General features: G+C 39.7%; 1 protein-coding gene across 5 annotated transcripts in view; it reads left to right on the top strand.

Annotated features, from left to right (window-relative positions):
* pigg (phosphatidylinositol glycan anchor biosynthesis class G (EMM blood group)) overlaps positions 1-25067 on the top strand; it is a 54245-nt gene extending 29178 nt beyond the window's left edge. For 3 of the 5 annotated variants that reach the window (XM_029512748.1, XM_029512747.1, XM_029512746.1), the window contains 5 exons: positions 146-549; positions 3123-3314; positions 12433-12742; positions 16294-16457; positions 20595-22889. In XM_029512748.1, the coding sequence (XP_029368608.1) occupies positions 146-549; positions 3123-3314; positions 12433-12742; positions 16294-16457; positions 20595-20814 (1290 nt within the window). In that variant the 3' untranslated portion in view covers positions 20815-22889. Of the gene's footprint in view, positions 1-145; positions 550-3122; positions 3315-12432; positions 12743-16293; positions 16458-20591; positions 22890-24028 lie in introns of those variants that run through there. The other 2 variants (XR_003841164.1, XM_029512745.1) reach the window with 2 other exon arrangements.
* The last annotated feature ends 1760 nt before the right edge of the window (positions 25068-26827 follow it).

Here is a 26827-nt window from a genome sequence, read left to right as displayed (position 1 = left end):
TTTGTTTGTTTTTTCTGGGGGGGTGTTTTTTGTAAGATAACCAGCTCATAAACAGATGATGATAAGGGAAAAAATGTGACCTAATTTGAATGTTCTGTTCTGTGAATGTGTAATATTCATCTTACCTTTTTACCCTCCTCTGTAGTCTCCACTGAGGACCAGCAGCAGCGAGTGGTCTCTGTCGGAGCTGGATGTGTTGTTACTGGCTGGCACAATTGGACACACTCTCAGCTTGGGAGCCAGCAGCTTCGTAGAGGAAGAGCACCAAACTTGGTATTTTCTCCTCAACACCCTCTGCCTCGCCGTCTTCCAGGATGTCTGCCGCAAGTACTTCAGAGAGAAAAATGGCTCAAGAGAAGAAGAGGAGCAAATCCTGCCGTCTAAGAACTGTCATGCCTCTGCTCACCCTAAGGGAGAGATTTACTCAGAGAAGTGGCTAGCATTAGCCACACCACCCTTCACTCTTGCCTGCTGCCGGCTGCTGCGGTCTCTCAACCAGACTGGGGTGCAGTGGGCTCACCTTCCTGACGTTGGACATTGGCTAAACAGGTTGGGTTTGGCAATCTCCTAAAATTATAAGTAATACAAGCTGCCACACAGAGCTGAATTGGATAAGCATGAAATAAAAAGTTCAAATTCCTAAAAGGCCAAGAATAAATAAACAAGTTTCATTTCAAATAACTAATCACAAAGCTAGATGGAGGTAACACTTAGAAAAGAGAGTATCAAGAGTATCTGGGATTTCTCAACCAGTATCTAAATCATCCTTCACATGTTTTTGTAGAGAAACTCTTTGCGTTTGTTCTTATTTAAACATTGTAATTCAGTCATTCATCCCTCTACTACCACTTATCTGTTACTGGGTCAGGCGGGGTGCTGGAGCCAATCCCAGCTCACTCTGGGTGAGGGCGGGGTCACCCTACACAGGCTGCCAGTCCATCACAGGGCCAACACACAGAGACAGACAGAGACCAACAACCACTCACACTCACACTCAGACCTACAGACAGTTTAGAGACACCTAGTACCCCAAACATGATGTCTTTGGACGCTGGGAGGAAGCCCACCCAAATGGTGAATTTGTTAGCAAATTGGTCCCTATATTCATTAATTTTAACTTACTACTTACTTACTTACTTTAAAAAAAAATAAAAAATCCAGAATTTACACTCTCATTTTGTTTTGTCTCACATGCAAATTGTGTTTATCTTTTTTGCCAAAACAATACAGTGGTTGTGCATAAAATTATCTGATTTAAAAAAACAAGAACAACATCAACAACAAAAAGTGCTAAGAGACATTAAAAGGCACTGTAATACTGAGGGGAACTGTAGAGTCAATTGATAATTGCCATCTGCTATGTTGTTGATACACAGATCTTAAGCTGAACTCAACATGGCTAAAAATCCTAGCTAGTGTGCTGCCTCAGCTCATGGACTTGTGAATTATTTTACTAGGCATCAAAGCAAAGAGTGGGTGTTAACTGGAGCAGCTACCTGGTTGAGTCAGAATTACCTTGGCAGCATTATTATGTTCTCAGGGGAAAAATGCACTGCTGTAACAAAAATAACTGCGTGTCTCCCTGTAGTATCTGTTAGGTCTTCGGAGTTCTTTGTTAAATAACACAAAAGAGGAGAATATATATCTATAGAATCTGTTAAATGCATGTGTAAATCTGTTGAGTGTTTTGACTTTATGTGTTGCTCAAGACAAACATTATAGCTTTAAATCTCAGGTTTCACCAACAGCCTTCAGTGTGTTGTTTGTTCTGACAAACAGTAACAGCAGTATCGTTGTGGGCTGTAATGAACATTGGGCTGCTAGCAAAGCTGAGGACTATGCATCTTTTGTTATAGTGTATAGTACATTATTCTTTTATATGTGGCTGTATTGGTGACTGGACAAAAAAAACAAAACAATATCCAAGCAGCTGTAGTTGGGAGTGAGTGACTTTTTATTAAGCGCTCATATTCAATAGTCACATGGGTTTTCATTCATAATGGAAATGCACCAATTTTTCTTAAGGACAGGTGTCCCAGTGAATGAGAGGGGAACGAAATAGCAAGATGTTCACATTCCTTTCAGGAAAGTGTAATACAGTAGATCAACGTAAGAAGTTCAGTCCCGCTCTCTGGAGAGTATTGAAAGCCATTATGGTAAATGTAGGCTCTTGACAACTGAAAAAGCAATACAGGAGGCTGGTTGACTGAAATGTGCTGAGAAGGTTCACTTCCCAACAAAATGATTTGATCAGCATAGACACTAAAAGGTAAAACTTGCTCTTCTAACACTGAAATAATTTGATGTGTGGGTTTGGGGCTGACAAGCTGACAGGACCCTCTACCCTCTACTTTCCTTTTCCAAATACAGATTGAATATAGAAAGGTTGCTTTCTCTGAGACTCTAGAAAAATTGTTATTTCTCTATAAAATTGTGACTGTTTCAAGGCCATTAATATTCTGTCAAGAGATCCGGGCAGAGGGTTATGGTTTGTTTTTTAACATGCATCTCATCACAGAATAGAGATGTGGATTCTGACCTTTTGCCTGTCCAGCATCGCCCCTTGTCCCTGCACTGCCTGTTGTTGGGTTAATGAGATATAGGTAGTGTTACACCTCATATGGTTTCAAAGTACCTTACTTCCACTGCTGTCTGATCCTGCTAATGGCTAAATACGCAGCTTTCGCTCAGCTTTGATATGTCTGTTGAGGTCTTATTTCCTTCCTTTGCTCAGTGTGGTGTGATTTCACACTGTAGAGCCTTAAAATCCAGTGAACAATTGAAGGTCTTTGAGCCTTTAAAGTTTAAACTAGTGCTGATGGATATGACTGACAGTGTTTATCTTATCAAAATGTTTCCCGTTGCTCAGGAAGTACCTCACTATGGGGCTTGAGCTTTCTGCTTTTCTTTTCTTTTTCTTTTTTTTTTCAGTTATTCATTTGAAATCACATAATTCAATTTCACGCCTCATGTAATTTGGCCTAAAATAAGAAAGTATATTAAAAATGTTTACACCAACATGATAGAAATGAATGAATTTCATTGAACTCTTTCATATTGACTGCTAGGTTTTTTTTTCCTCAACCCCCATATGACACTTTCTGTCTGCTGTCTTTTTCTAGCTCTGAACACAAGATGGTTCTCTCCCTGCTGGCTGCTTTCTGTTTGGTTCTTATCTACCTCCTTGTTCAAAGACGATGCTCATGGGTCTCCAAAGTAGCACTTGCCCTCGGACTTTTGGGTGTCTACAGCTACCGGGCAGCTGTCGACAATGTCTCATTTCCATGGCAACAGTCTGGTCACACCATGTCCAGGTAAGTTGTTTTTTTTTTTTTTTTTTTTTATAAAATCCAGGACCATGATTACATTAATGATAATAGTTTGAGAATTCCTGTGTACTATTAGTCAGCAGATTTGCAGGGCCAAGTTGTGCTGTGATGCAGCTTAGCGTCCAGGCTGCAGTGCTGCATGTCTCATCTGGCACTCAGATTCTTAGCACTTTAACTGTGATGATGAACTGTTGTACTTTTTTTTTTTGCTTTATATAGTAAGTGTGCGCTATTCACGGCACCTTCAAGTCTTTAAAAATGAAATTAACAACATTTAAAGTCATGAAAAAATCTAGAACTGTTGATTCAAGTTGGCCGCCACTTAGAATTGCAATTATATGACAGATTTTTTTTCTCTTCTAATACGAGTTTATGACAGAGCCAACTACCCTCCTCATTTCTCCTGTCCTCAGCACAAAGTCACATTTTCACAACACAGAGGCCTAAGCAAGTTAATTAGAAATAGAGATTGAACAGGCAAAGTGAGGAGGTAATATATCACTATCCAGAATATTGGCATAATGCTCAGGTAAATTTGCATTTAATTTCGCCTGAAAATTTGTTTTGGTTTGTTGTATTTTTTTTTTTTTCACTATATTGTAACCAGTGCTGAGCAGAAATAAACATCAGCTCATAGTGGGTTTGTTGGACTCTCTACATGTGTTGAATATACGATATACCAGACAGAGACTTTTGAAATTTGGATTCTGAGCACCTACTGCTACTGAATTATCAGGTCAAATTATTTGTCTTCTACATTGGTTACTTTGATTAATATTAAATAAACATGGTAAATATTACCTAAATTGTCTACATAAAAATGTTTAACTATCTCCATAGTAGTATTCTCCATGTTAGCATACAGACAATAGAAGTCTACTGTTAAAAGCCCTTCTCCAATGAAACTTGTGTTTTTCATTTAACACAAGATGTGAGCAAAATGAGCAGTCAATGCCATGACGTCATATGTCCACCAACTTCAGTGAACCAGTGAAAACCAGTGGCTTATTCATAAGCTACAGAATCCATCCTGCCAGCTGATGGAAACATTAACCTGAAACCTTGTCAGCACATCAAAGTATAGCTCAATCAACATAAGTGCAATCATCAAAGCCGTGTCAGCCCCTGCACACTGTTACAAACAAATAGTAGAAAATAAGTGTGAGATGCTAACTATGAGCATCTGTTAGTCTCTGCTTCTGTTTACAACAGACTCCATAATCTGTGTCTGGCTCTGAATGAACCTCAGACATCTACCTGAGACTGATGTTTCCTTCATCTTGTTGTGCTGTGGTGTTTCAACTGACAACTTAGCACAGGCAGCGGCAGCAAATAGATGAGCTTCCAAGAACCACTTTTTCTTTTAATTTCACTTTATATGTAGGAAAACCACTTCAGCATAACATTAATGATAGCAGAGTATTTCATAGAGGTTAAAGTATGTCTGGAGAGGAACTTAAAGTAGGTCCTTATGTCCTCTTGCCCTAATCAATCATACCAAGTTGACAATCTGAATAATTTTACACACATGGCACATTCTCTATCATACGTAACCCTGCTGTGTCAGGTGCTTTTTGGATGTTTTTTGTCCTTGAACTCATCATGAACAATATAAATACAGATAAGTCGTCTTGAAAACAGGTGCCTTATCTAATCATTCAACAAAGACTTGAACTTGTTGATAGGGTTGTCAAATAGGTGGGGAATTTAGAAAATCGTGCACCTCCTAAATGTGTTAAATTTTTACACTGCATACTATAGGTTGGCGCAGAGTTATCTGCTACTAACCCCCGTCGGAGAAAATAACGAGTGTGCAGCACACAGTTCTCCTGTCTAGTTTTCCTGACCTTCCTTCATCTACCCCGGGTACCTGGCCTCTGCTAACCTTTCCTGGTCTCCTTGGCAGCCTCTGCTACTTGCTCACCTAATTAAAAGCTGAACCTCTCACTCTCACCCATACAAAGACACCTGAACTAAAGCCAGAGAGGGACTCTGGCCTTTTTTGACAAACTGTATGATTGATGATTGGCTGACGGTTGACCCAGCCCTTCAACTTTTTCTTCACACCTCAACGAGTTGATCATTAAGATACTCCACCTCAAGGATTTATTTTAGATTTAGTGCACACCATGATTTCTTGGGTAGAGTATAACACTGTATGGCTAAGACCAACGTTAGTCTTATGCATTTGTACTAAACCATTGCTTTGATTTTAGTTTAATGTAGCTTGCAGCTGCTGAGTTGTTGGAATCAAGCACTCTGGCACTCTGGTTTATTTCCCACGGGTATATATTTTTTTTTAAAGAACCATAAAGTTGAGTTTATGATTATTTTAGATACAATATCAAAGCTGTTTCTCTTTCTCTGAAGTGAAAAAAGCCCAGGAAAAACAGTTACACTTTCTCACTTCTTAGTTGCTCTGCTTTCCCCTTCACACTATAATGTGAATATAAAAAGGAATGACTTCGTATAATGACCCTTTTTAAAGTGTGCTCTTCCTGGGTTACTCTTTGTGTGTTTTTATCAGAGTGAAGCCTCTTGACACCTCCCTGGTCGTCTCCTCATCTTCCCTTCGTACCAACTGCCTAATTGCACTGTTGCATCTTTCAAAATGGCTAATGGAGAGAACAGATCGTGATCACGTTAAATGATCCAAAGAGTTACTCAGATCGGTGCCACTGTGGATCCAGTTTATCTCTCTCTCTCTCTCTGTCTGTTTTCTGATCTCTCCTGCACCCATCATTCTTCGTGGCATCAGAAACAAACCTAAAAATAGACAGCTAAAAACAGTCAGCTGACAGGGCAAGAATGTGCTTTGCATTATTTTGTATATAGCTGAATACTGAGAGAACGCTCAGTGCTACCTGATGACTATCAGAATAAAACATTCATAAAGAAAGATTCAGTCAATTTAACAGAAAAGATGAATGAAATTCAATTTTCTGAATAAGTGTTTCAATAGGAAGTAGCTCAACATCAAAGCAGCCGGCTGAGAGCCAGATCTGTCTGAGCCTGTATGCATCACAGCAGCCCCCCTCTGACTTTGTGGCACATTTTTAACCAGACATAAAGCCACAAAGAAGCATGTAAGATGTTTATGTTTTCATTTGTGTGTCTTCTCACCTGCACAAAACATGACCTATTTTATCATGTACTGCTCGATCTAGAAAGGGGCTGTTGTGCAGGTTCCCAATTTAAAAATATTCATGCATACTGATACAACTTAAAAATGGAAATGTATTCAAACTCGTCTCAAAACACCTGTGAACCCCTGCCACACACACATACAGACACCTTGAGACACACACACATAGAATTTAGTTTCCAATTTTATTACCCAAGAGATAAAGAATTTTATGCTCCTGTTTTAGAAGCTTTTTTCTGTTCATATGATATATCAGTTGTAACATTTAACAAACTATTATCCTCTGACTTTAAAGTATTGTTCCAAAAATCTGATTTTTTTTCTGTGCTTCATCTTTCTAAGTCAGACTGCTGTTTCAGACAAATGCTCTTTTTAATCAAACATACAGCTGAGGAAGGAAACATCAACACATGCTGCCAGCAAAGCAGCTATTGATTTAGTGCTTTGTTGTGTAATTAGATGTTTTTTTTTCTGCAACCACAGTTTTTAAACCCTGCCACTTACTCCCTGTGGCATTTCAATAGTTGCAACTTGGACAGACTGAGAAACTGTATCCAACAGAAAGGCCAGGGCTCAGACAACGTGGGCAGGGTCTCCTCATCCTCAGGCATCAGCTTCAAAATCTTTCCTCCAGTACTGACATACTTGTTGTGGTTGATTTACTGTGTAATAAGTGATGAAGGGGATATACTAAACATTTTGAGGGTTGGAGAGACTCTTACCTTTTCTTATTTTCTTATTGCCAGAACACCGGCGCTTGTTTCCGAGATAACATTACATCCAGGCAGCTCCTCTGTCCTGCACTGACAAGCTACTATTTTCTGTCCACTGTCACTTTTATTAACACTACACAATGCAGCAAATAAGATTTGACTGGCTATGTAATGTGTGTGGCTTTAAAGTCCCTGAATGCTCAGTTCAAAGGTGAAGGTTTTCCTCAATGATTGTAACTGTCAAGGCTTGAGAGAACAAATTGTCATTCCATAGGAAGATATAATAAACCTCTGCACCATCCAGAGTGTGTGGGGGAGGTTTCAACACAACCATGCAACTTTCCAGTGGTCAGATTTTATTTATTTATTTATTTTTTTTATTATTATTATTCTTTCAGGTGTTTTTAAGTTTTCACTGGTCTCTGAAAGTCCAAAGTTGAGTTCATGGCTTCAGAAGTGTTTTCTACTCACGATCCCACAAAGCAATGTGTCACAAACATGTGAAACATGTGAAAATGACAGTCAGTGCATAATGATGACTCATTTACTACCCACCAAAGACTGAGCTCCTGTTATGAGTTATGATTATAATGCGATGAAGAGCATCTTCATCTTCAACATCATCATCAAAATCGAAAGCCATATTATCTATTCAAGTAGAAACTTCCAACCAAACTCACAAAAGAAAACTTACCAATAGTAGAAAAAAAGACCAGACGAGCCCCCACTTTATGTTACGCCCCAGTGTAGGGGAGCAGGGACACGGCATAAAAGAGTACCAAATCTAAACAGTCCAAAATTAGGTTCAGAATAACCACAGGTTTATTCCTAACAAAAAGGCCTGATGTACAGATAAAAAAGGACTAGTCGTCAGAGCAAAACAAAAAAAGTGCTAGATATATACAGTGATCAACTATAAACTAATAACAAAAAGAGATCACAACCCACCACCAAAATTACACCACTTATCGCCAAATACACAGCTAGACACAGTTCTCAAACTGTAAATCACCAAAAATAAACGTCACTGGTGACTGGGTTTAAATCTCTGAACGCAGCAGCAGGGACCAATAGGACAGCGACACCACTTGCTGTCAGGAGGAAGGCAGGATCAGCGCAGCTGCTACAAGAAGGAAGAAGACTCACTCAGACACAAAAAAGGGAACCAAACAGGACACACAGGAACAACAAAACAGAACAGACACAGTACGGCCCAGGGCCGTAACAAATCAACAAGAAATCTAAATAAACAATGTAACAATAGCATAACGCACTCTGAGCATTGTTCTGTATGACAAATGTGCTTTGCTGCAAGACACCTTGAGCACCATTATCCCAACAACTTTGCCCTCTTCATTGCTATTGTTGCAGAATAGGATTGATCTTACCATAACCTGGCTCTTTGCTTGGCTGTCTGAACTACAGCACTGCCAAGAGATGAAAAGCCCTTTTTCAACAAACAGTGTAGGGTCGGTGGGATTGATTTTTTTCCATGGTTATGTGCTACTCTTGTGCATTGGCTCACCATTTAAAAATGACATCTTCATCCTAGGACTATTACAAACTATCATGCTCTAAGTGGACAGGAGGGATGAGAGAGTGGATGCACTTTTTTTTTTTTTATTTTCTCCAGTGTTGGAAGTTAATTATAGGCTTAACTCTACCTTAGCTCTGTGACAAATCCAATTCAAGTAAGGGTTTGGAATTTTGAGGAATCCATTAGTGCAAAGGTTTTTTTTTTTTTTTTCCATTCGTGCATTTTTCTCTGTAGAAAAAGTGTGACTCACTATAATCAGGAGAATCCTCAGGAGGTACCAGAAGGGAGTCCATGTTAGTGAACATGAACTACATATATAGACTAATAGAACAGCCAGATCACAGCCATGACCAAATGTTGGTTATTATGCACAAACACACAGGAACAACTGATCAACTAGTAATTCTGTTAACTTAAGCTGCAGCTCAAATTCATCTCTGTCCTCACAGAGTCAAATCCAGGCCAGGATTCTCTGCTTTTTCTTCGCATAAAATAATGATGAATGCAATCCCTGCCATTGTTGGGGGAGTTGTGAATAATAAAGTATAGTGTTCTATGGATCATATTGGTCTGCGCCGTTCTTCTGTTGGAACAAGTTTCCATAAAACACACTGATTAATAATACATATCCAATACTTGTTCAACTCCTTCAGGGTCAGCTATTATCCTGTAGTACTCTTCAAGCTTTGACTGCATCCTGCTGCAAAAGAGATGTCCCTTTACTCTGCCATTACCTTCAGCCAAAAACGAATTGTCTTTTCGACGTCTTACTTTCTTCTAAATGTGTGAATACCTTTCAAACGGCAACAGGAAAGATTACCAGAAGCTACCCTGAATGAATACTAGATATGACTGTGAATATAATCTATGCTTTTGTTGTCAGTATAATTCCTGTATTCTTGATCTTGATCTGGGATAAATCTCCACATATTTGAAGGCAATACAAATTAAATCATCATTTTCCCCTGGCTGTAACTTGAAACATGAAAATTCAGTGGCTTCCTAAACTTCATTAGCTCGTAATATTCTTTATTCCCTTTTTATCCATTAGTAAATAGAATAAGTCTACTTGCCACTGCTCTTATCACCCTTTTCTTGTCTGTTTTGTTTTTGCTTGTTTATTCGTTCATTTTCAGATGGCTAATTTACTCATTGTAATTTTTTTTTTTTCTTTGAATTTACATTAATTAAAGAGCAGATTTTCGTTTCCATTTCAGTTCGGTGCATAAGAGCATATGCTGAAAGCCTGGAGTGGAAATTAGACTAAATGTAATTGCCTTCATAATTGGAAGCACTTTTACTTTAAAACTTAAATTTGGGACTTTTTGCGCAGATAAATTATTGATAGTTGGAAAAGGATTTTTGTAGAGTAAGCCATTTAGAAGGAGAAGAGCTTCATGGAAACTATTTTAACCTTCTATTTACTTAAAACTTTGGATACAAACGCTCCCTTCTACAGCTCAGGGCATCCATTACAGGCTATCTTTGAATCTTGCATAAATCTTGCATTCATAACTTGCATAGCCAAAACATTCAAACTTATTGCATAAATTTTTGGAGAAAGAGGTCAATTCTGCTGGCAGAATCAAGTGATGTGTGAATAGGAAATCAGGTTACTACAGTAGATGCATGAACCTTTGTAGTCGAATACATCAGCATTGGGGAGGTGTTGACTGAGACTGAGTTTATGCAAACTGCAGTTTGTGGTGATTTTCCATTGTATTGCATTATGCTGAGAAGTCTCCATCCATTTGCATGTCCATCAGGGACAACTAAAAAATATAAACCTTCACTCTGGCATACATAGGAGGTTTCCATTCAAGTGATTTCACTTCACAAAAAATTTTGAATGCAAACTAACCTTTAACTTCACCCTATAAAAGCTTTGATGCCTTTGGCTCATTATACAATTATAATAGAGGCTGTATGCACTGAACAAAACCATAAACACAACATTTCACAAGCTGCAATTCCTTTTAAAGTAAAATCTGTAGAATGCTCTCAAATTTTTTGCCACCAATGTGTTTAATCAATGTTAGTGAGCGGATATCCTTTGCAGAGATCATCTGCCCACCCAACAGGTGTGGCTCATCAAAATCCTGAAGGCAGTGTTGTTACTGACCAGGTGCTGTTCACGATGGCCATCATAAAAGGCCACTTTAAAGTGCTGATGGTTTATTTTGGAGGAAAAAAAAAGTTTATTAGGTACTCAACTGTGTGATGTGACGCACAGATGTGCATTTTTTGGCCAAATGGCTGCAGGGCAGATCAGAAAACAAGCTGATCAGGTTGCTGATTTGTTGCTTGTCCTCAAGAGATAGACAAAGTTTCTGTGTATTGGCAGGAATTAGCTCATGTTGTACACAGAGAGAATCCCAAACTTGCTCAGTGGGTGTTGTGTTTAGTCACTGCACAGGCCACGCACAGACTGGGATGTTTTGAGTTTCCACAACTTCATCATGATGCAACATAAGGGGGTGGTGGCAGATAAATGACAATTGGCCTCAATGTCTCTTCACAGAATATTTGTGTGTGTGCATTTTTGGGTTTGTAGAAACAGACTTTAATTTTACTGTAACTCATGAAAAATGGAAAGACTAATATGCTGCGTTCACTTTTTTGTTCAGTTATCTTTGTCAGTCTGTTGTATAATTGTGTATATAAATGAATGTCTGTATTTTTTTTTTACCAGTAGCAGTTTGTGAAGTCAAAGAGGAAAAGCATTTGCTGTTATATAATGATAATAATCATAGTGATAGTGGGAGCCCCATGGCTGCAGCTGTAATACACCAGTGAGCTTTGTCATTTCAGTCTTTAATGGTGACAAACCAAAACTACACCTACAAAAGTTTTTTATTTTATTTTATTTTATTTTTTCCATTTAGGGTCAGCTGATGTAAAATTTCTCTGAAACCATCAAAAACAGCCGGCAGTCCTGAAGTTTTCACTGCTGCTGTTTGGACCCTGTTTTATTATTATCCTAAACTATTTACAACACATGGCACTGTATTTAGGGAAGAGGATTTGGATGAAATGTCACAGAACCTCAAAGTGCACTATAATGTTACTACGTTTCCCGAATCCGAATGATACAGAAACAACCACAATAGACAGAGTGATGGGTTTGACAAAGTCTTTAAATATAATTGTTACAGTGACACATTGCATACTGAATGAAGGAGAGGGAGAGGTTAAGCTACAGAAACATAAGGAATCCTGTCTATCAGGAGACAGGGATATGAACATGATTAGACACAGGGCTGACATATATAGACTAATTCAGGTATTTTAAACAGTAGATCAGTTCTTTTCTGTCATATGTGAAAACCTCTGATATGAGGCATTATTTTGAGCCTTATGCTCTTTGTGCTCCTGCTGATGCTGTTACTACCACAGAGGTGATGTGAATACTTATTTTGTTTTTGTTAACACGATTTGACTTTGCACTTGTCATTTGTTTTACCTTTAGCTGCCAACTGTATTTGATAAGAGGCATTATTTTTAATTCATCATTCAGTATATAAACTTTTCATAAAATCATTTTTCAATTACTAAGTGCATGAACAAATAGAGCCGGAGCGCCAGAATCCACATCCCAGAGTCATGCACCACCATTACTTGAATATTGAACTAGGAGTTTTGTGGAGGAAAGTCAATACTGGCTTGCTGCAGATGCAAAAATGACAGTCTGGAATCTTTGTCTTCTAGGGGAACAGTGGAGGCACGCTTTGTTTACGTCTTCGTTCTGGGCATCCTGTTCACGGGCACCAAGGACCTACTGCGGTCCCAGATCATCACAGCAGATGCCAAACTGAAGAGCAGGGGATTGTGGGAGATTTACAGCGGCTTGGTCTTGTTGGTTTCGCTGTTGTTCCGAGCTCACAACCTGCCAGTACTGTGCGGCTGCCTGTTGATCCAGACACTCATGGCGCAGTTCATCTGGAAGAAGCTCCACTATGACTCAGCCCAGACCACCATCATGCACTACTGGTTCGGTCAGGCCTTCTTTTACTTTCAGGTAAAGAACCCTAACCATACATTTAAACTGCCATCATGTCTGGTCAGTGTTATGTTGCATGTGTTAAAACTAATTTACTGGGTAACTAACATCAAGCTGACAAGCACTTAACCACGCCCAGCCAAGTGAACATCCTGTGAGATCTGTATCTATTTGAATCCTGAACATCATCAAATGTGTCTGGTATGAGTTATTGATGTTTCAGTGAAAACTGCAAAGTAGCATTTCTGCTAATGCAAACCAACAGCTACTTTACAGATTAGTATGAAAAAAACGAATGAAAAGAGTATGGGGTGTGACGAGTTACAGTAAATGTTAAAAAAGGGTGTTTCTGTCCAGTCTGTGATGTGGCTGTTAACATTATGAAATATCAACAAGATCTTACCAACCAACTGATTAGGGAAGATGTGCAGGTGAAGGCTGTCACTTCCTTCTGTGATCTAGCCTGAAGTGTGATTTACTTCAGTTGCACACGTATTACTGTGAGGTGAGGTGGTGTTTAAGTGATGTCCGACCCTGGAGACCTGATTTTGTAAAGGCTGGTGTTGGTTTGTTAACATAGACTATAAATAAATATGAGTGTAGTCGTTGCTGTCTTTCCAGTGCAAAACTCTGCTCAACCCCTTGCTAATTCAAAAATGGGCAGCTAAGAGGGGCTTGTTTTGTGGTAAGAATAGGCTCACACCCCTGTCACTCAAAGTTCCACATTCTCAATTATGCAGGTATCTGGACGGAAGTCTGGACAGAATTTACACATTTTTGAGACATTTTAACATTGGAGCCAGGAACTGCAGCTTTAATTTTTCAGCCTGTTGGACCCGAATGGATGGTTTAGTGCTGCACCTCTTTTTGCTTTTGCTCATTTCAGGAATTTGTGCAAAGACAGAAAACATTTTATCATTCACATTATATCAAGGTAGTCTTATCTCAAAATAAATGATCAACAATGACCACTTCACAAGTTGCAGCCATTTTAACAGCAACGCACATCGCCGCTAACCTCACAAGGAGGTGCACAAGGAACAACCCTGAGCTGAGATTTTCCTTGTCTGATCCTAAGAGACACCTAATTTAATGCTGTGACAGAGTGTAGCAACATTTAGGAAAGGAATAGGTGGCAACTTGAGGAAGTGTTTGCGTATAAATTATATTAGTTTCATCCAGCACTCCTGAAGGCCAACTGGACTGCTTGCTTCCTATCATTGCGTTATGGTGTTATGAGCTATGAATGTTCCTCAAATGTGGCTATGATACTATTACCACAGACGTGTAATTACAGGCCTTTGAGTAATAATGTTTTCATCCAAGCTGTAACCATTGTGGCTCTGTACAGCTGCAACATATGTGATTTAAACTTGCTGCTCTGAAACAAAAACTGATGCCATTCAGAACAACCTAAATTATATTGGATTAAAATCTAATCAGCGAGAACAGCTGATCAGGGACCTCGAGAATCCAAGAACTGGCTTTTTCTCGTGTTGTCAGAAGCTTTGTTACAAATATTGTCTGAAAGCTGTTCTTTTCTGTGTCAACATTTGTTGGCACCGATACATACAGAAACACATGGGGATTGTGGAAAATATTCCACAATACCTGCAGAGACATTGCTGATGTCAGGGAAAGGGTTAAATTATATTACACAATGGAGTAACCGCCTAGCAGGAGTTGTCTTGGCGGCCTGTGTGTAGTTGTCCTGATCATTCACAGTGATGGACGAGTCTGGAGATTTTCTGTGGCTTTATCTCCGTACCAAAACCAGATGGTCAGTGAAGCAACAAGAAGGTGTTTATTCTTCAGAAATGAGACAGTTTGTGCAAATGTTCCTACATGAGAAGGGACGAGTCACCTCACGGGTTTTGAGATGCAATATAGCAACCTTCTGGAGAAATTATGAATCATCAATACCATCACAGGGATGTTTTTAGAGCTCCGCACTGAAAGGTGGGCTCACATTTAATAAATCTAACAAAAGTAACTCGCAATAATGTGCAGTAGGCAGAAGGTGTTTCTCTTTGGCAACACAAAACTACTCATCTCACAAATAACAGACATCAATATTGAGTTTTCTGGAATCATCTGTTTTTCAGGCTTTTATTTATTTCACATGATGTACACTACAGCAAAGAGCTCAATTTGACCAACCTCACTCGCTGACAGTTGTTATGACAATCAATTTTGTCTGAAATTCATACATAAAACATTTCTTGCTCTCCTGGTTTTTCATAAGTGATATATTTGTTGATGGTACTGGACGATATTTGAAAGACCACAGCGTGGCTTCAGCAAAAATCAAGTCGAAAACATGCACACGCAGCCGCCAACCTGCTCACTGCTCTTCGCCGCTTGTTTGTTAAAAATGGAGCCAGCTGTTTATGTTCTGTTTGTCTGTGCAAGGAAAGAGTAACAAACAGTGACACAGTTAATGAATCATTGCATTCAACTTTAGCAAGACAGCCATCCATGAGCTCTCCTGAATCACACACTGGTTTTGTCCTTGTCTATTTGTCTGCATTTAAATGTTATTTTGTTTGTGAGTGTGTGTGTGTGTGTGTGTGTCTGTCTGTCTGTGTGGGAGCTAAGACATGATCACAATAACCCAACAGTCAGAATAAATTTTAAAGGTAATTATGGCATTTTATGCACAAGGAACATGAATTTGAACTTAGTAGGAAAATATCCAAATGTGCCACCCAGAAATGACATTCAGCAGCTGATTCAACGTGAATACTTATTTGAACTTCGGACTAAATAATTATTATTATGAAGGTTAAGCTACAAAATGTGTTTTGTCTCTGAGACACTCAGTCTGCACCAGCCATAGATCTGAAAAATGAAGTTGACGCTTTCATATATTTTTCTTCAGTTTAAAAGATTATATATAATGACTCCCCCCCAGGCTCAGCTTGTGATGAAGCGTGCATCTAAAGATTCTGACATCTTTCTTCGTATCTGCATATATTGTCAGCCCCTCTTTTGAGTTGCATTTGAAGCAAGGCTAATTTTTTTTATGTGAATATATCCTACACGTACATAAGTGTGTTCCATTTGTACTGTGGCCGTGACTCCTGATTCCATTGTGTTGGAGAAAATCTTCAAAATCTTCATCTAGACAGGAAATAAGAAAAATAATTTGAGAAAAGTTTTATGTTTTCAATTAACTGCAGACATATTTGGCTTTTTATCAGAAATACTGGTTGTTTATTAAAGCATAACTAAGTATAAACTAAGCGTGTGTTCTGGCACACACATATATTCACACATACACAGGAGCCTGAATGGCTCTAACAAGAGTCCAGCTCCAGATAGAAAGCTATGTGTGCTGCTCTGGTCAGGGGAAATACAAACAACTGTGCTGCTGGGAAGGCAAAGCTGGAAGCCAGGAGCTCAGTGTAATGATGATAAAGCCAACGGCCTGTTCTTTTAAGGCCCGAAATGTTTACAAAGCTTCAGCCACAGATAGTTGTGTATTCTTTTTTTGGTCTGTAAACAGGCAGAAGTTATTCCTGCAATGCTGGCAATGCTAAAATAAGGTTTTTTGTGTGTCCATGCAGGGCAATTCCAACAACATTGCCACTGTCGACATTTCTGTGGGATTCATTGGACTGGAAAGTTATGTAGAAGCACCTGCCATCTTCTTAACGGCCCTCAACACTTATGCAGGGCCCCTCCTGTGGGCTTGTCATCTCGTCTGCTACCTCAGCTCAGAGAGAGACAGGTAAGCGTCAGACTGCACGTCACTCTGTGGCACTGACATCCAACCAGGTTGTTTGTGCTCTGGTGGGATGACTGCAGTGTCCATGGTGGAAAGTCTAATTCACTAAATCTACTGAACTAAACTTATTAAAATGAACATTTGTATGAATATATAATCTGCACATGTTTAAAAGAATATAAACATCAAAATAAGATTAGAAACTGATGTCGGCCTTTACTGCAATGTGGGCCAGGATTGGTAAACTGCTCATCAGCCTGAGTCTGAAAACTACTGTGCACAAGCACACTTGCAATACTGAACTATAGTAATGGATAAATTGTTAAAATATGAACAAAAAAAAGTTAAAAGAAACAGCAGAGTTAGAAATAAAATGTAACCAGGTGAAAGTGATGGAACAGCTTGAGCTGTCCAGCTTCTCTCACTCCAAGTGGTCACACTATAAAATCCATTTGGTCAATACAAACTTAACACTGACAATATGATGTAATGAAAACATTGATATTATCATAAATATTTTGATGTTATTAACAATTTGGAACATGAAAATAGTTGTATTTAAACACATTTCAAACATGAAGGTGGAAGTACATTATATTTAAACACACAATTCTTTTGCTTTGGTTTTAAACCATCTGTAACAGCACATCCACCAGGAGAATTGGTGATGTCTTCTCTCAGGCTTTTGTTCTGAATTTTCTCTATTAGGGCAGCACAAGGGCACAAAAATATTCTGTTACCTGGGTTTATTTGTGGCAACGATCCAAGATGCATGCAAACAGTTTAACCTGCATAAGACCGAAATTGGAGAGAAGCGCAAGCTTAGTCATTGTATATGTGTAAATGCTGCCAGTAATAACAAGCTCCCCTCAGCATGAGGCCCCTTCGCAGCTCTGACTGATGATGTCTGTGGCTGGGCAGCAGCTGTCCTGATAATAGAGCCAAAACTCAGATGCCCTTTTAATGTAGACAAAGGATAGTATTTCAATAAATGGGATTTGTGTTACCTGCCTTTGTTGGTTAAAAGTCCATAACAGCATTTAAAGGGTCTATCAGCTGCATCCTTGTGATTAAAAGTCACTATAGTGATGTAAAAGGTAAGTTTTTAATTTTGTCCGACAGAAATTAGACTGCAGAGTGAGGAGACATCCATGCATGATTGAGATTGTTAATGATCCCTGATCCCACATTTGAATATGATGCATTTAACATTTCAGGAGTCCAGTCTCTGATTGCAAAGGTTTTAGCCATCTTCAAATTTTTGGCACTGCTAGAAGCAGTCTATCGATTCATTCATCCAATATTTTGATCCAGTGAAGTGCTTGACTGGCTCGCCGTGATATCTGATATAGATGTTGAATATCCCCAAAGAATGAGTCCATGATGTTGGCGATCAAGGCATGGCAGAAAGCTTCCATATATTCAGGAACTTTTCACTGTCATTACCCTAGGAATTCCACTTCTACATAGAAATATTAAAAATGACTCAAAGAGGACTGTAGTTTCACACAGGAGATTAAAACTCAGCCATATTACAGCAGGTCTGGTAAAGCTGTGGCACTGTCTTCATTTTCTACTGGAAGCAATAAAGAGAAGAGCGCGTCAGATCTCAAATACAGCGGCACTCGGGAGTGACCAACATGACACCTTTGAGGTCTTGTGTTTTTTGAGATCAAATTTCTGCTTAAAATATTTCCTCCAACAAACTAAATTCAGATGCAGCTCCCGCATCGATCTGTTTCATGCGTGAACCTAAAGTGCAACAACAATGCAAGCTGACGGTAAATCTCATTCAGTCTTACGACGCGATTGATCCTTTCCCTAACAGCCACTAAAGTGAGGTGTGCTGGTGCCTGGCTGCCTCGCCTCAACTCATCACTGTGGGTTTACCCCTCACCCAACCAGCTCGCTGACTGCAGCCTCTAGAAGCCACTGCAGGGATTCAAATCTTCTTTTGTGATGCCCTTCAAACTAATACCGCATTAAGGCGCCTTGTAAACATTACGCGCTGCATTACAGTGCTGGACATCATTCACAGCGTGGTGCTTTCCAAAGAAACCCCACCTGTAGTGTGCACTAAGAGATACAGGGAAGAATGAAACTCTGAAATACTCTGATGCAAAGTACCAGAGCTCATTTAAAATTCACTCTGCACCATCAGCAGCTCAACCACAAGCCGAGTACTGGAAATGGGCTTTGATCATTATCTATTCAATGACTTTCCCTTGACACTGTCACACTGCACCCAAAGTAATACCATCAGTTGAGGAGAAAGTTTTCATTGTTTTAGTTCATAAAATCACAGAGCAGTCACCTTCAGGACTGGCTGATGACTACTTTACTGTCCTCATTAAAATGTCTACAAAGTCACATATGCTGGCATAAATGGGCATATAGAGATGTAACTAAGCATTTTCAGATCATTCTTTACTTTAGCCTCTCTTTGCAAGATGCAACGTGGCTCTTTCATATCACTTTTGGTAAAAGTAGGAAAACTGCTCAAGTGGTGACAGGCTGTTGATCTTTTGTGCAGCTCTTTGTTCACTCAAAAGTGAGGTGGTTTACTGACACAATGCCCTGAAGGACAGTCAGCTTTGCTTCATTTATCCTTCATTTTGCACATTATGACAGCAGAAGAAAGTGCTGAGTGCATTGTAACTTTTCTTCTTCTCCCCTTCTGTCCTTCTGGATGAACACCACCCAGCTGAAGTGGAGTTAAGCCGCTTTTCCACCTCATTCATTTGTAAAACTTTAGAGAAGATGTCAGTGTCATGGTATAGCTTCCCCACACTGCTGGCCTGTGCACCCTGCTAACCCATCTGAGTTGCTCTTTGAAACAAGAGGCAGAAATAAAAACAGCGGCTCTGTGGAAGTTGCTGTTAGGTGAGATCAAACTTTGTATCTATTCATATTGAATTTTTTTTCTGCAGCTGTTGCCATAATGTGTGACTCTACTAGCCTCACAACGGAAAACTTGAAAAAATCAGCTGGAAAAATGTATCAGAAATTAAAGGCCTAAGTCCTGCTTCCACTTTGAGCTGCTGTGCTCACTGTATTTATGCACGTCTAGAGCTTTAGCATTGAATCTTAAGGGACATCACAGCACTTGCTGTTTTTCAGTTAAGTGGTTTATATGTCTGCATTACACTGGAGAGATTTTTCAATTCTGATCACCAGAAGTGTGTCGCACCCGCTACTTGTAAATTCATCACTAGGTTTGTGTGTATTTAGACATTACTAACAAGTTTCAAACCAGTCACACCATTAAAACTGAAGGCATGACTTAGACAGTCCAGTGTATAGCGATCGTCTTTACAGGCAGCAGGCCGTGATATTGAACTGAGCCGACATTTGGCTTTATTTGTTTCTCAATGTGAAAACTTAGGGATCTACAGTGTCAGTTCAGTTTCACCTCCGGGAATATTGGATTAGTCCAACCAGGTTTATACCATTGTGACAGCTACACTTACACGTTTCTCTGCTGCCCACATTATATGATTATTGGTCTGTGTTTGATGATTCTTATAAACTGGCCTTTTGGCTGGACTGCCACCTCCAAGCTGGACAACATCATCAGTTTGTCTTCTCTTGTCTTGGAAAAAGGCTTGGAGTTCCACACCCTCAGCTGGGACCGTTGGACGTGTTGGAATGAACAGATCCCTGCGCAATTCACGCATGTGTTTCAGTGCGTCATAGATCAAATGTACACATGACTCTGTGTATCCATGTGTGTTCACTTTTACATCATCAGCTCTTAATCTTCTTCCTGCTTCACTCCTCCTGTTGTGCAGGTTTTAAAGTCATTTACTTATTTTTCAGAATATGGCAGCAACCCGCATTAATGTGAGAAGATAATTGGACTAGGCTCTTCTCCTGGGTGCATGTGTAAGGTAAAAACTTACACATGCACCCAGAATGTGGAAATATGACTTGAATGATCAAAAACAGTCTGCAGCTGCTGAATCGACATCATTACATTTCATTCAGAAACAACTAAATCCGCTCAGGATGACCTTGGCCACACAAACATTCCTGCTTTCCTCAACAGGAAGTTTTCCTGTTATTGACAGCAGAGTGGCCTCCTTCACTCTCTGCAGCGCTTCCCTCCCTTCTGATGAATCCTTTCTCTCTCTGCAGGAGCCCCGTCGCAGTCGGCCATGGTTGCTACTGTTTAGCTCTGCTGAGGTCTGTGCCAGCTGCAGCCTACATTGTGCTGGTGACTGTGCTGCGCTACCATCTCTTCGTATGGAGCGTCTTTTCACCCAAATTACTGTACGAGTCCATGCACCTGCTGCTCACTGCAGGAGTCTGTCTCTTCTTCAACACGATGGAGCAAAGCCATGGCTCCAATAAGTCTTAGGCTGCCAAAGACGCAGATCTTTCATCAAGGAATCCTCAGAAGTCAAAGGCTACAGACGCACATCTGTGTGTAAGTAACACTTGGAAAGAATGACGCGCACTAAAGCATGCTTATCCTCCCTCAGCAGTATACTGATCTCTTCACAATGTGTGAATAGATGCTTCAGAAAAAAACATTCATCTGCACTCTGGGCATCTGCTTTGAGAAGGCTCCAACAATGCATTTTTGTGAGCAGTTTATTTTATTCTTCCCTTGGAGGAAATGTTTCTGGATGAGAAATAATGAAATGATGTAAATAAGATTTTGAAGAATAACTTTCTATGTATAACCACCACACATTACCTCAGGGGCTGGTGTACAGTGAGCCGCAGAGTTTGATGTTTTAGCTCTATGGGTAGTTTAATGACTTTAATACCACAGAGGAAAACATGCTGTGTTTATGTTGAGCAGTGTGTAAACATGTGATGTTTGCCTGTTTGTGGAGCTGAACCCTTTTGATGACAGTCATTTTATAGACCACCAAACTGAAGAGAGCCTCTTGCTGCAGTGGGAAAGATTCAGGTATTAATAATAAAACGAATGAATTCCAGGATGCTGCTTTAGTTCCGGGGTCTTGGGTTTGTGCTTACTGGGACCTTTTAACACTACAGAAGCATTGTTAATGTTGACACCTGTGATTTTCCAACGTCAAAACATCTACTGTGTATTAAAGTTTATGTTGTTGTAGGCTAACAGGAACCAAACTGCCCACAGTGGGATGTGAATCAAATTGAGTCTATGTCTGCCCTCACAGATTACCAACATTAATTATCTTATACTGGCCTAAATGTTTCATTACATTATCCAGTAATCCCCTACAGTCTTCAATTAATCCAGCCTTCATCTGCTCCCACTAAAGGAAACATTCCAATGTATGAATTGCACCATGGTGGAGAGCTCTTAGTCAAGTGGGGTTTTTTTTGTTTGTTTGTTTTTTTTGCCAGTCACAATTTTGGAATCTTGGCAAACATTTCTCCCTCATATGTCAACCAGAGGTGTGAGGCCCAGTAAGAGCACCAGGCACATGTTTTTATTTAAAGCCTGTTTTATTTCAGTGTGTCTCAATGAGGGTTTAGCTGTAGTTATTTCAGGCACAAAAATCTGTCTAAGGCAGCACGTAGAACAGACTTGATGAACTTGGCAAAGACACCAAGCAATCAGTTATCAAGTCTGTGTCAGTTTCTCGCCGTAAATTTATCTCGTGTATTTTTCTCCTTGTTACATTTTCTGCTAAATCCTACTGAGGCAGAATGTACAATCACAAATACTGAGCTCAGTGTTAAAAACAGTCCTCATTTACCTACAGCACAGCTCCATGAAGATGTGAGCCAGTTCAGTGCACTCTGTGCTTTTGTGTTTTTCTTTATTTCCCACAGTGTTCAATAGTTGGCTGATACTAATGCATTCTGCTGAATGAGCGTAGGTCCGTATATACATCACAATTGCTAACATGCAGCTCATATTACTTTTCCAGACTCTGGCAGTGCAGACTGAGAAACTTCTCTAACTCCTTCTCGATCTGTTCCTTCTGTGTCACTGAAAGGACTTCATAAGTAAATCAGGCAAAACTGGCCATCATCCAAAGCAATAAGAATATAGAGCCGAAAAAAATCAATCACTGCCTTGCTGCACATTCATGGAGCAGGCTATTATTACAACATTCAACTGACTGCTTGGACTCAATTTTAAAAGTAAAATCAGAAAATTGAGATATCTGAGCAGCAGGTCCAAGCCTCATCAAAACTCAATACTTCTGTTTATGTTAATTCATCAAAAGCCTCCTGGCCCTTGTACACAGTCTTTTACTGCAGGGGGACTCTACAAAGTAAGAGTGACAACTTCCACTGCAGCAGTTGTTTTCTTATTTTATGGGCAACTATTGTGTCGATGAACAGCTGTGACTCCTTCAAAGCTCCTTGCTGATTATGACTTCTTACATCATTACCCTCTGGGATGTGTCCAAAAAAAAAAAATCCAGTTGAAAGATTTTTAGTGATTTTTACAGCCACAGTATGTAACTTTTCAGCTACAGGCAGTAAAGTGAATCTTAAGTTCCCTCCCCAGCACTTGTCACTCACCTTGATGAGCTGTCTGCTTTTAAACAACATCTCGCCAGAGGCTAAGATCACTGACATCCCCCAAGCCACTGCAGATGTCAAAGAAGCAGAAGCCAAACCTAGAAAGTTAAAAAAAAAAAACAGCAATGCTGGCGTTCGGTGTGAGGGTTTTTTGTTCGGCTATTTCCTGTGCGAGACGATCTTTTGTCATTACTTGGCTCCCATTTCAGTTGTTGCTTTGACTCACCTTGATCGGAACTGGGACCTCGGCGCCGACTACACCAACAGAAAAAGGAATTTTAAATGTTCCGAACAACATTGAGAAGTCAGACAAACAAAAGGATTTCCATTTGAAAGGACAGGGTCACTGACAGACTTAGCCTGCATATGGATCACAGCAGGTCAGCTGCTTTGCATCAGAAGCAGAATTCATATTTAGCTCTGAGGTATCCAGGCTCAAAGCCGAATTGATCCTACTTTAAATTGGCAGCACACTGTTGTCAAGTGCCTTCCCTGTATGTATTTGAATACAAACCTTCACATGGACGTCAGACGAAAGCTGATGGAAATAGTTTTTGTAGCAGATAATCATCTACAGCATCTTTGCAGACTCGTATCTTTAAAGGGACAGTTCAACAGACTCCAGGTACTCACAGCCTGATGTTTTTATACAGTTTTTTGTCTAGATTAGACAGAGCCTGACTCATTGTTTCCCCCTCAAGTCATGTGAACGTCTTCAACTTCTAAAATTGTGTTGCTGCTGTCTTATGATATGAATGTATTTTTCTGTTTTTGAACCTTCATACATTTTCTCCGATGGAGATGGATTTTCTGCTCAGATAGATGAAAATAAATGTTGCTGGTGCTGTTGGTGGACTGCTGGTTTGTTTTACAGAGCTGAAGATGAATGATGCAGCATCCCTCTGCATCTCATCAGCTGCATTGCACAGACGTGAAAACTTTGAGAAAGTGCTGTTATTGAGTTTGATAGTATCTTATATTAAAGGGCTGGCAGCAGATCTTCTGCAGCCTGCACTGTGATTAATTGATCTGTTAATGAAGTTTCTATAGGAGCTATATTTCTTTCTTTCTTTCTTTTTTTTTTTGTCCATTTATAGATTCTGGTGTCCTCAAGTTAAATTAATGAGAAATTGGAATTGAGAGGTGTCACTTCTTGAAAGATCCTCAGTATGCTGAGTAAATGGGAAACCTGTGTCTGTTCAGAGAGCAGCAAGACACAGAAACACCACAGGGCATAACTCTAAAGGCTACAATGACGAACAGGGAGTGGCGTCTGGATCAAATTCACTGAAGTTATCTCCACTGATTTTTCTCAGCTTGTAGAGGAAACAGTGAATTTTTTATCCCAACCGGTTCTTTGTTTTTTGTTTTTTTTTTTTTGTGGGTTTATTTTTCCCAAAACACTGGATTCTCTGTAGAACCTGTCTGCACCGATGCACGAAGACGCCTCCGAGCAGCTTCTCACAAATCTGATGGGACAACATTTTCTGTGTGAAATCATTCCTCTGTATCCAAATCTCCAACAGCCCATGAAATGGATCAGAACAACTGTGGCAGCTGCATGCTTGGAAGACTTTTAGCATGTTATCATCACTACAGTTGTATATGAAATGGAAGGTAGACTGCTCTTTGTGTGTTCCTTTGCAGATTAACCGCATTGTTAAATGTTACATGATACACTTACATCATGTGGGCATACAATGGCCATTTAGAATTCTTTTTGTCTCATGATTATCAAACCAGCTGTTGTCTGTTGTGTATAATGCCTGTAAAACCAAACGTGCATCTGTATAAAGCACCTGTGGATGTGAAGGAACACTTTTTGGGGAGTTTGTTTTTCTCTTTATTGTCATTTTTGAAATGGCAAAGACTGTTAATGACAAATTCTGCATTTTTTCCTCATTATTTACTCATTCTTGGTATTTTTATCTTATTTGTAGTAACATCAAAGTTAATCCTCTCTAGTATATGGGCGTGCATTTTTCACCCATTTTGTCTTTCACTCTTTTTGTGGTACTTGTTGAACTTCATGGAATCACTCTGATTTGTGATTTCTAGGTTTTTTGGGGATTTGGCTTCTTTGTCTGTTTGCCATTTTTACTTTATTTATATTCCTAGAAATAAAACAAATTGATCACCCTGTTATCATTTTGGTGTCAGTGCTCATTTATTGATCGGGAAAAAGGAAAAACCTTCACATCTTGATTTTCGTTAAACGTTCAGATTCTTCAAACAGACATCTTAATCGCCATTCATGCTGTATTAGTAATTATCTGTAATATTGGTAATTTGCTGCCCATTACAGTTCCGTGTAGCCAGGGTGGAGGTCTGGGGGCCCAGCCGGCCTCACCGGATCACTTTCATATGATGCACTTCTCACTGGCGTTCGTGCACTCAAAGTTTCCTGCTCTTAGTGAAAATGGATCAGAGAATCTCCAGGAACGGTGCAGAGAGTAGGAGGATGATAATTCACTAATCATCCCTCTATCTGCTTTCCACCCAGTAAATAATTATTTTATGCCTTCAGAAGCTGCACTTCAATGCCATCATTAAAGAAACGACACGTTTCATGCTGCGCTCACTTCTGAGTGGGAGTCTCTTAAAATTGACAAAGGGATAAAGCTCTGAAAAGCTTTATCGCCTTGAAATGTTGGGAACCAAAAGATTAATTAGTTTTCCCGTTTGCATAAAAACAAAAGTGTCCATGAATTAAAATGTTTTCTCACATTCATGAAGCGTCCCAGATGAGATAAAGGCGTGTTTTGTAACATTTAGCGTATTGTGTATTTTGTTCATTTTCCAGTACAACACATTTTTGCCTGAGGGTGACAGACCTAGCTTTCTATAATAAGTCATGGCTCGGTTAGGTTGTGGGAAAAATTCTGGTTAAAATTAGCGTTCTCAACATCGGACAATCTTTGTCGCCATGGCTACTAATCTAACAACACAGATAACTTTGTCAAGCACCAGACTGGTTAGTAGAAACAATTCAAATGGGAGTCGAACATGGCTTTCCTGTGTTCTGTTGATCCATCCATCTACCCAAACCTCTGACCTTGTCACAAATGACATCACTGCACTTTTACCTTCGCTCTTGTCATCGTCACTACCAACAACAGATGTTGCTTTGCAGCAAAACTTAACAATGATGATGGTCACGTTCTGATGCTCCATATTTGCTCTGTAATTTCCATTGATTTCAGCCAGATATTTGAATAGATTGTATCAATACACATCTGTCCTACATACACAGGTTGTAGTGTTAATTTAGCCGAGCTAGCCGGTGGAGCCCAGTAAGTGCACAAGCCCTGACATCAAGCCTGTGCTGTGGCTGTCGATTTCTTTTCCCCGGAATTTTTTTTTTTTTTTTAGGTGCTAACATCACAGCAAAGATTTCTTTTATGGTGCATTTGTGTATTTGAGAATTAAAAAAATGTTTTTGGGAAGTGTTCCAAGCAGGTTGCTGTATAACATATCGTCTTAGCGTAACAGACTACCTGAGTTCTTAATATGTGCCATTCGTCCATCATCACCACTCATCCAGTTCCACATCTCAGTGGTGACCTTCCACCATGCCCTCCAGCTCTTCTGCTTGATCCTGAGGCATTCACAGACTAAAAGTTACGTTTGAACCTCCCTGTTAAGTTCTGGGCCTGCCTCAGGGTGTCCTCCCAATTTGACATATCCAGGAGGCTTTCTGACCTGATGCCCAAAGTTCCTCAAATGGCCCCTTTTTTGCAAAGTTGTAGCCAGTTGTCATCAAACAGGAAATACTTACACACGTCTGGGAAAAATGGTACTTCCGGAGGTGTCTGATGTTTTGCCAGAGCTGAGGTTAATCAAAAAAATTTTCACTGAACTCACCAAACTCATCCTGTACACACAGGCTGCAGTTC

Source organism: Echeneis naucrates, chromosome 10 (assembly GCF_900963305.1).
Source record: "Echeneis naucrates chromosome 10, fEcheNa1.1, whole genome shotgun sequence".
Classification (NCBI taxonomy): Eukaryota; Metazoa; Chordata; class Actinopteri; order Carangiformes; family Echeneidae; genus Echeneis; species Echeneis naucrates.
The sequence above is the reverse complement of the archived record's forward strand: the minus strand, read 5'-3'. Positions and strand labels throughout refer to the sequence as shown.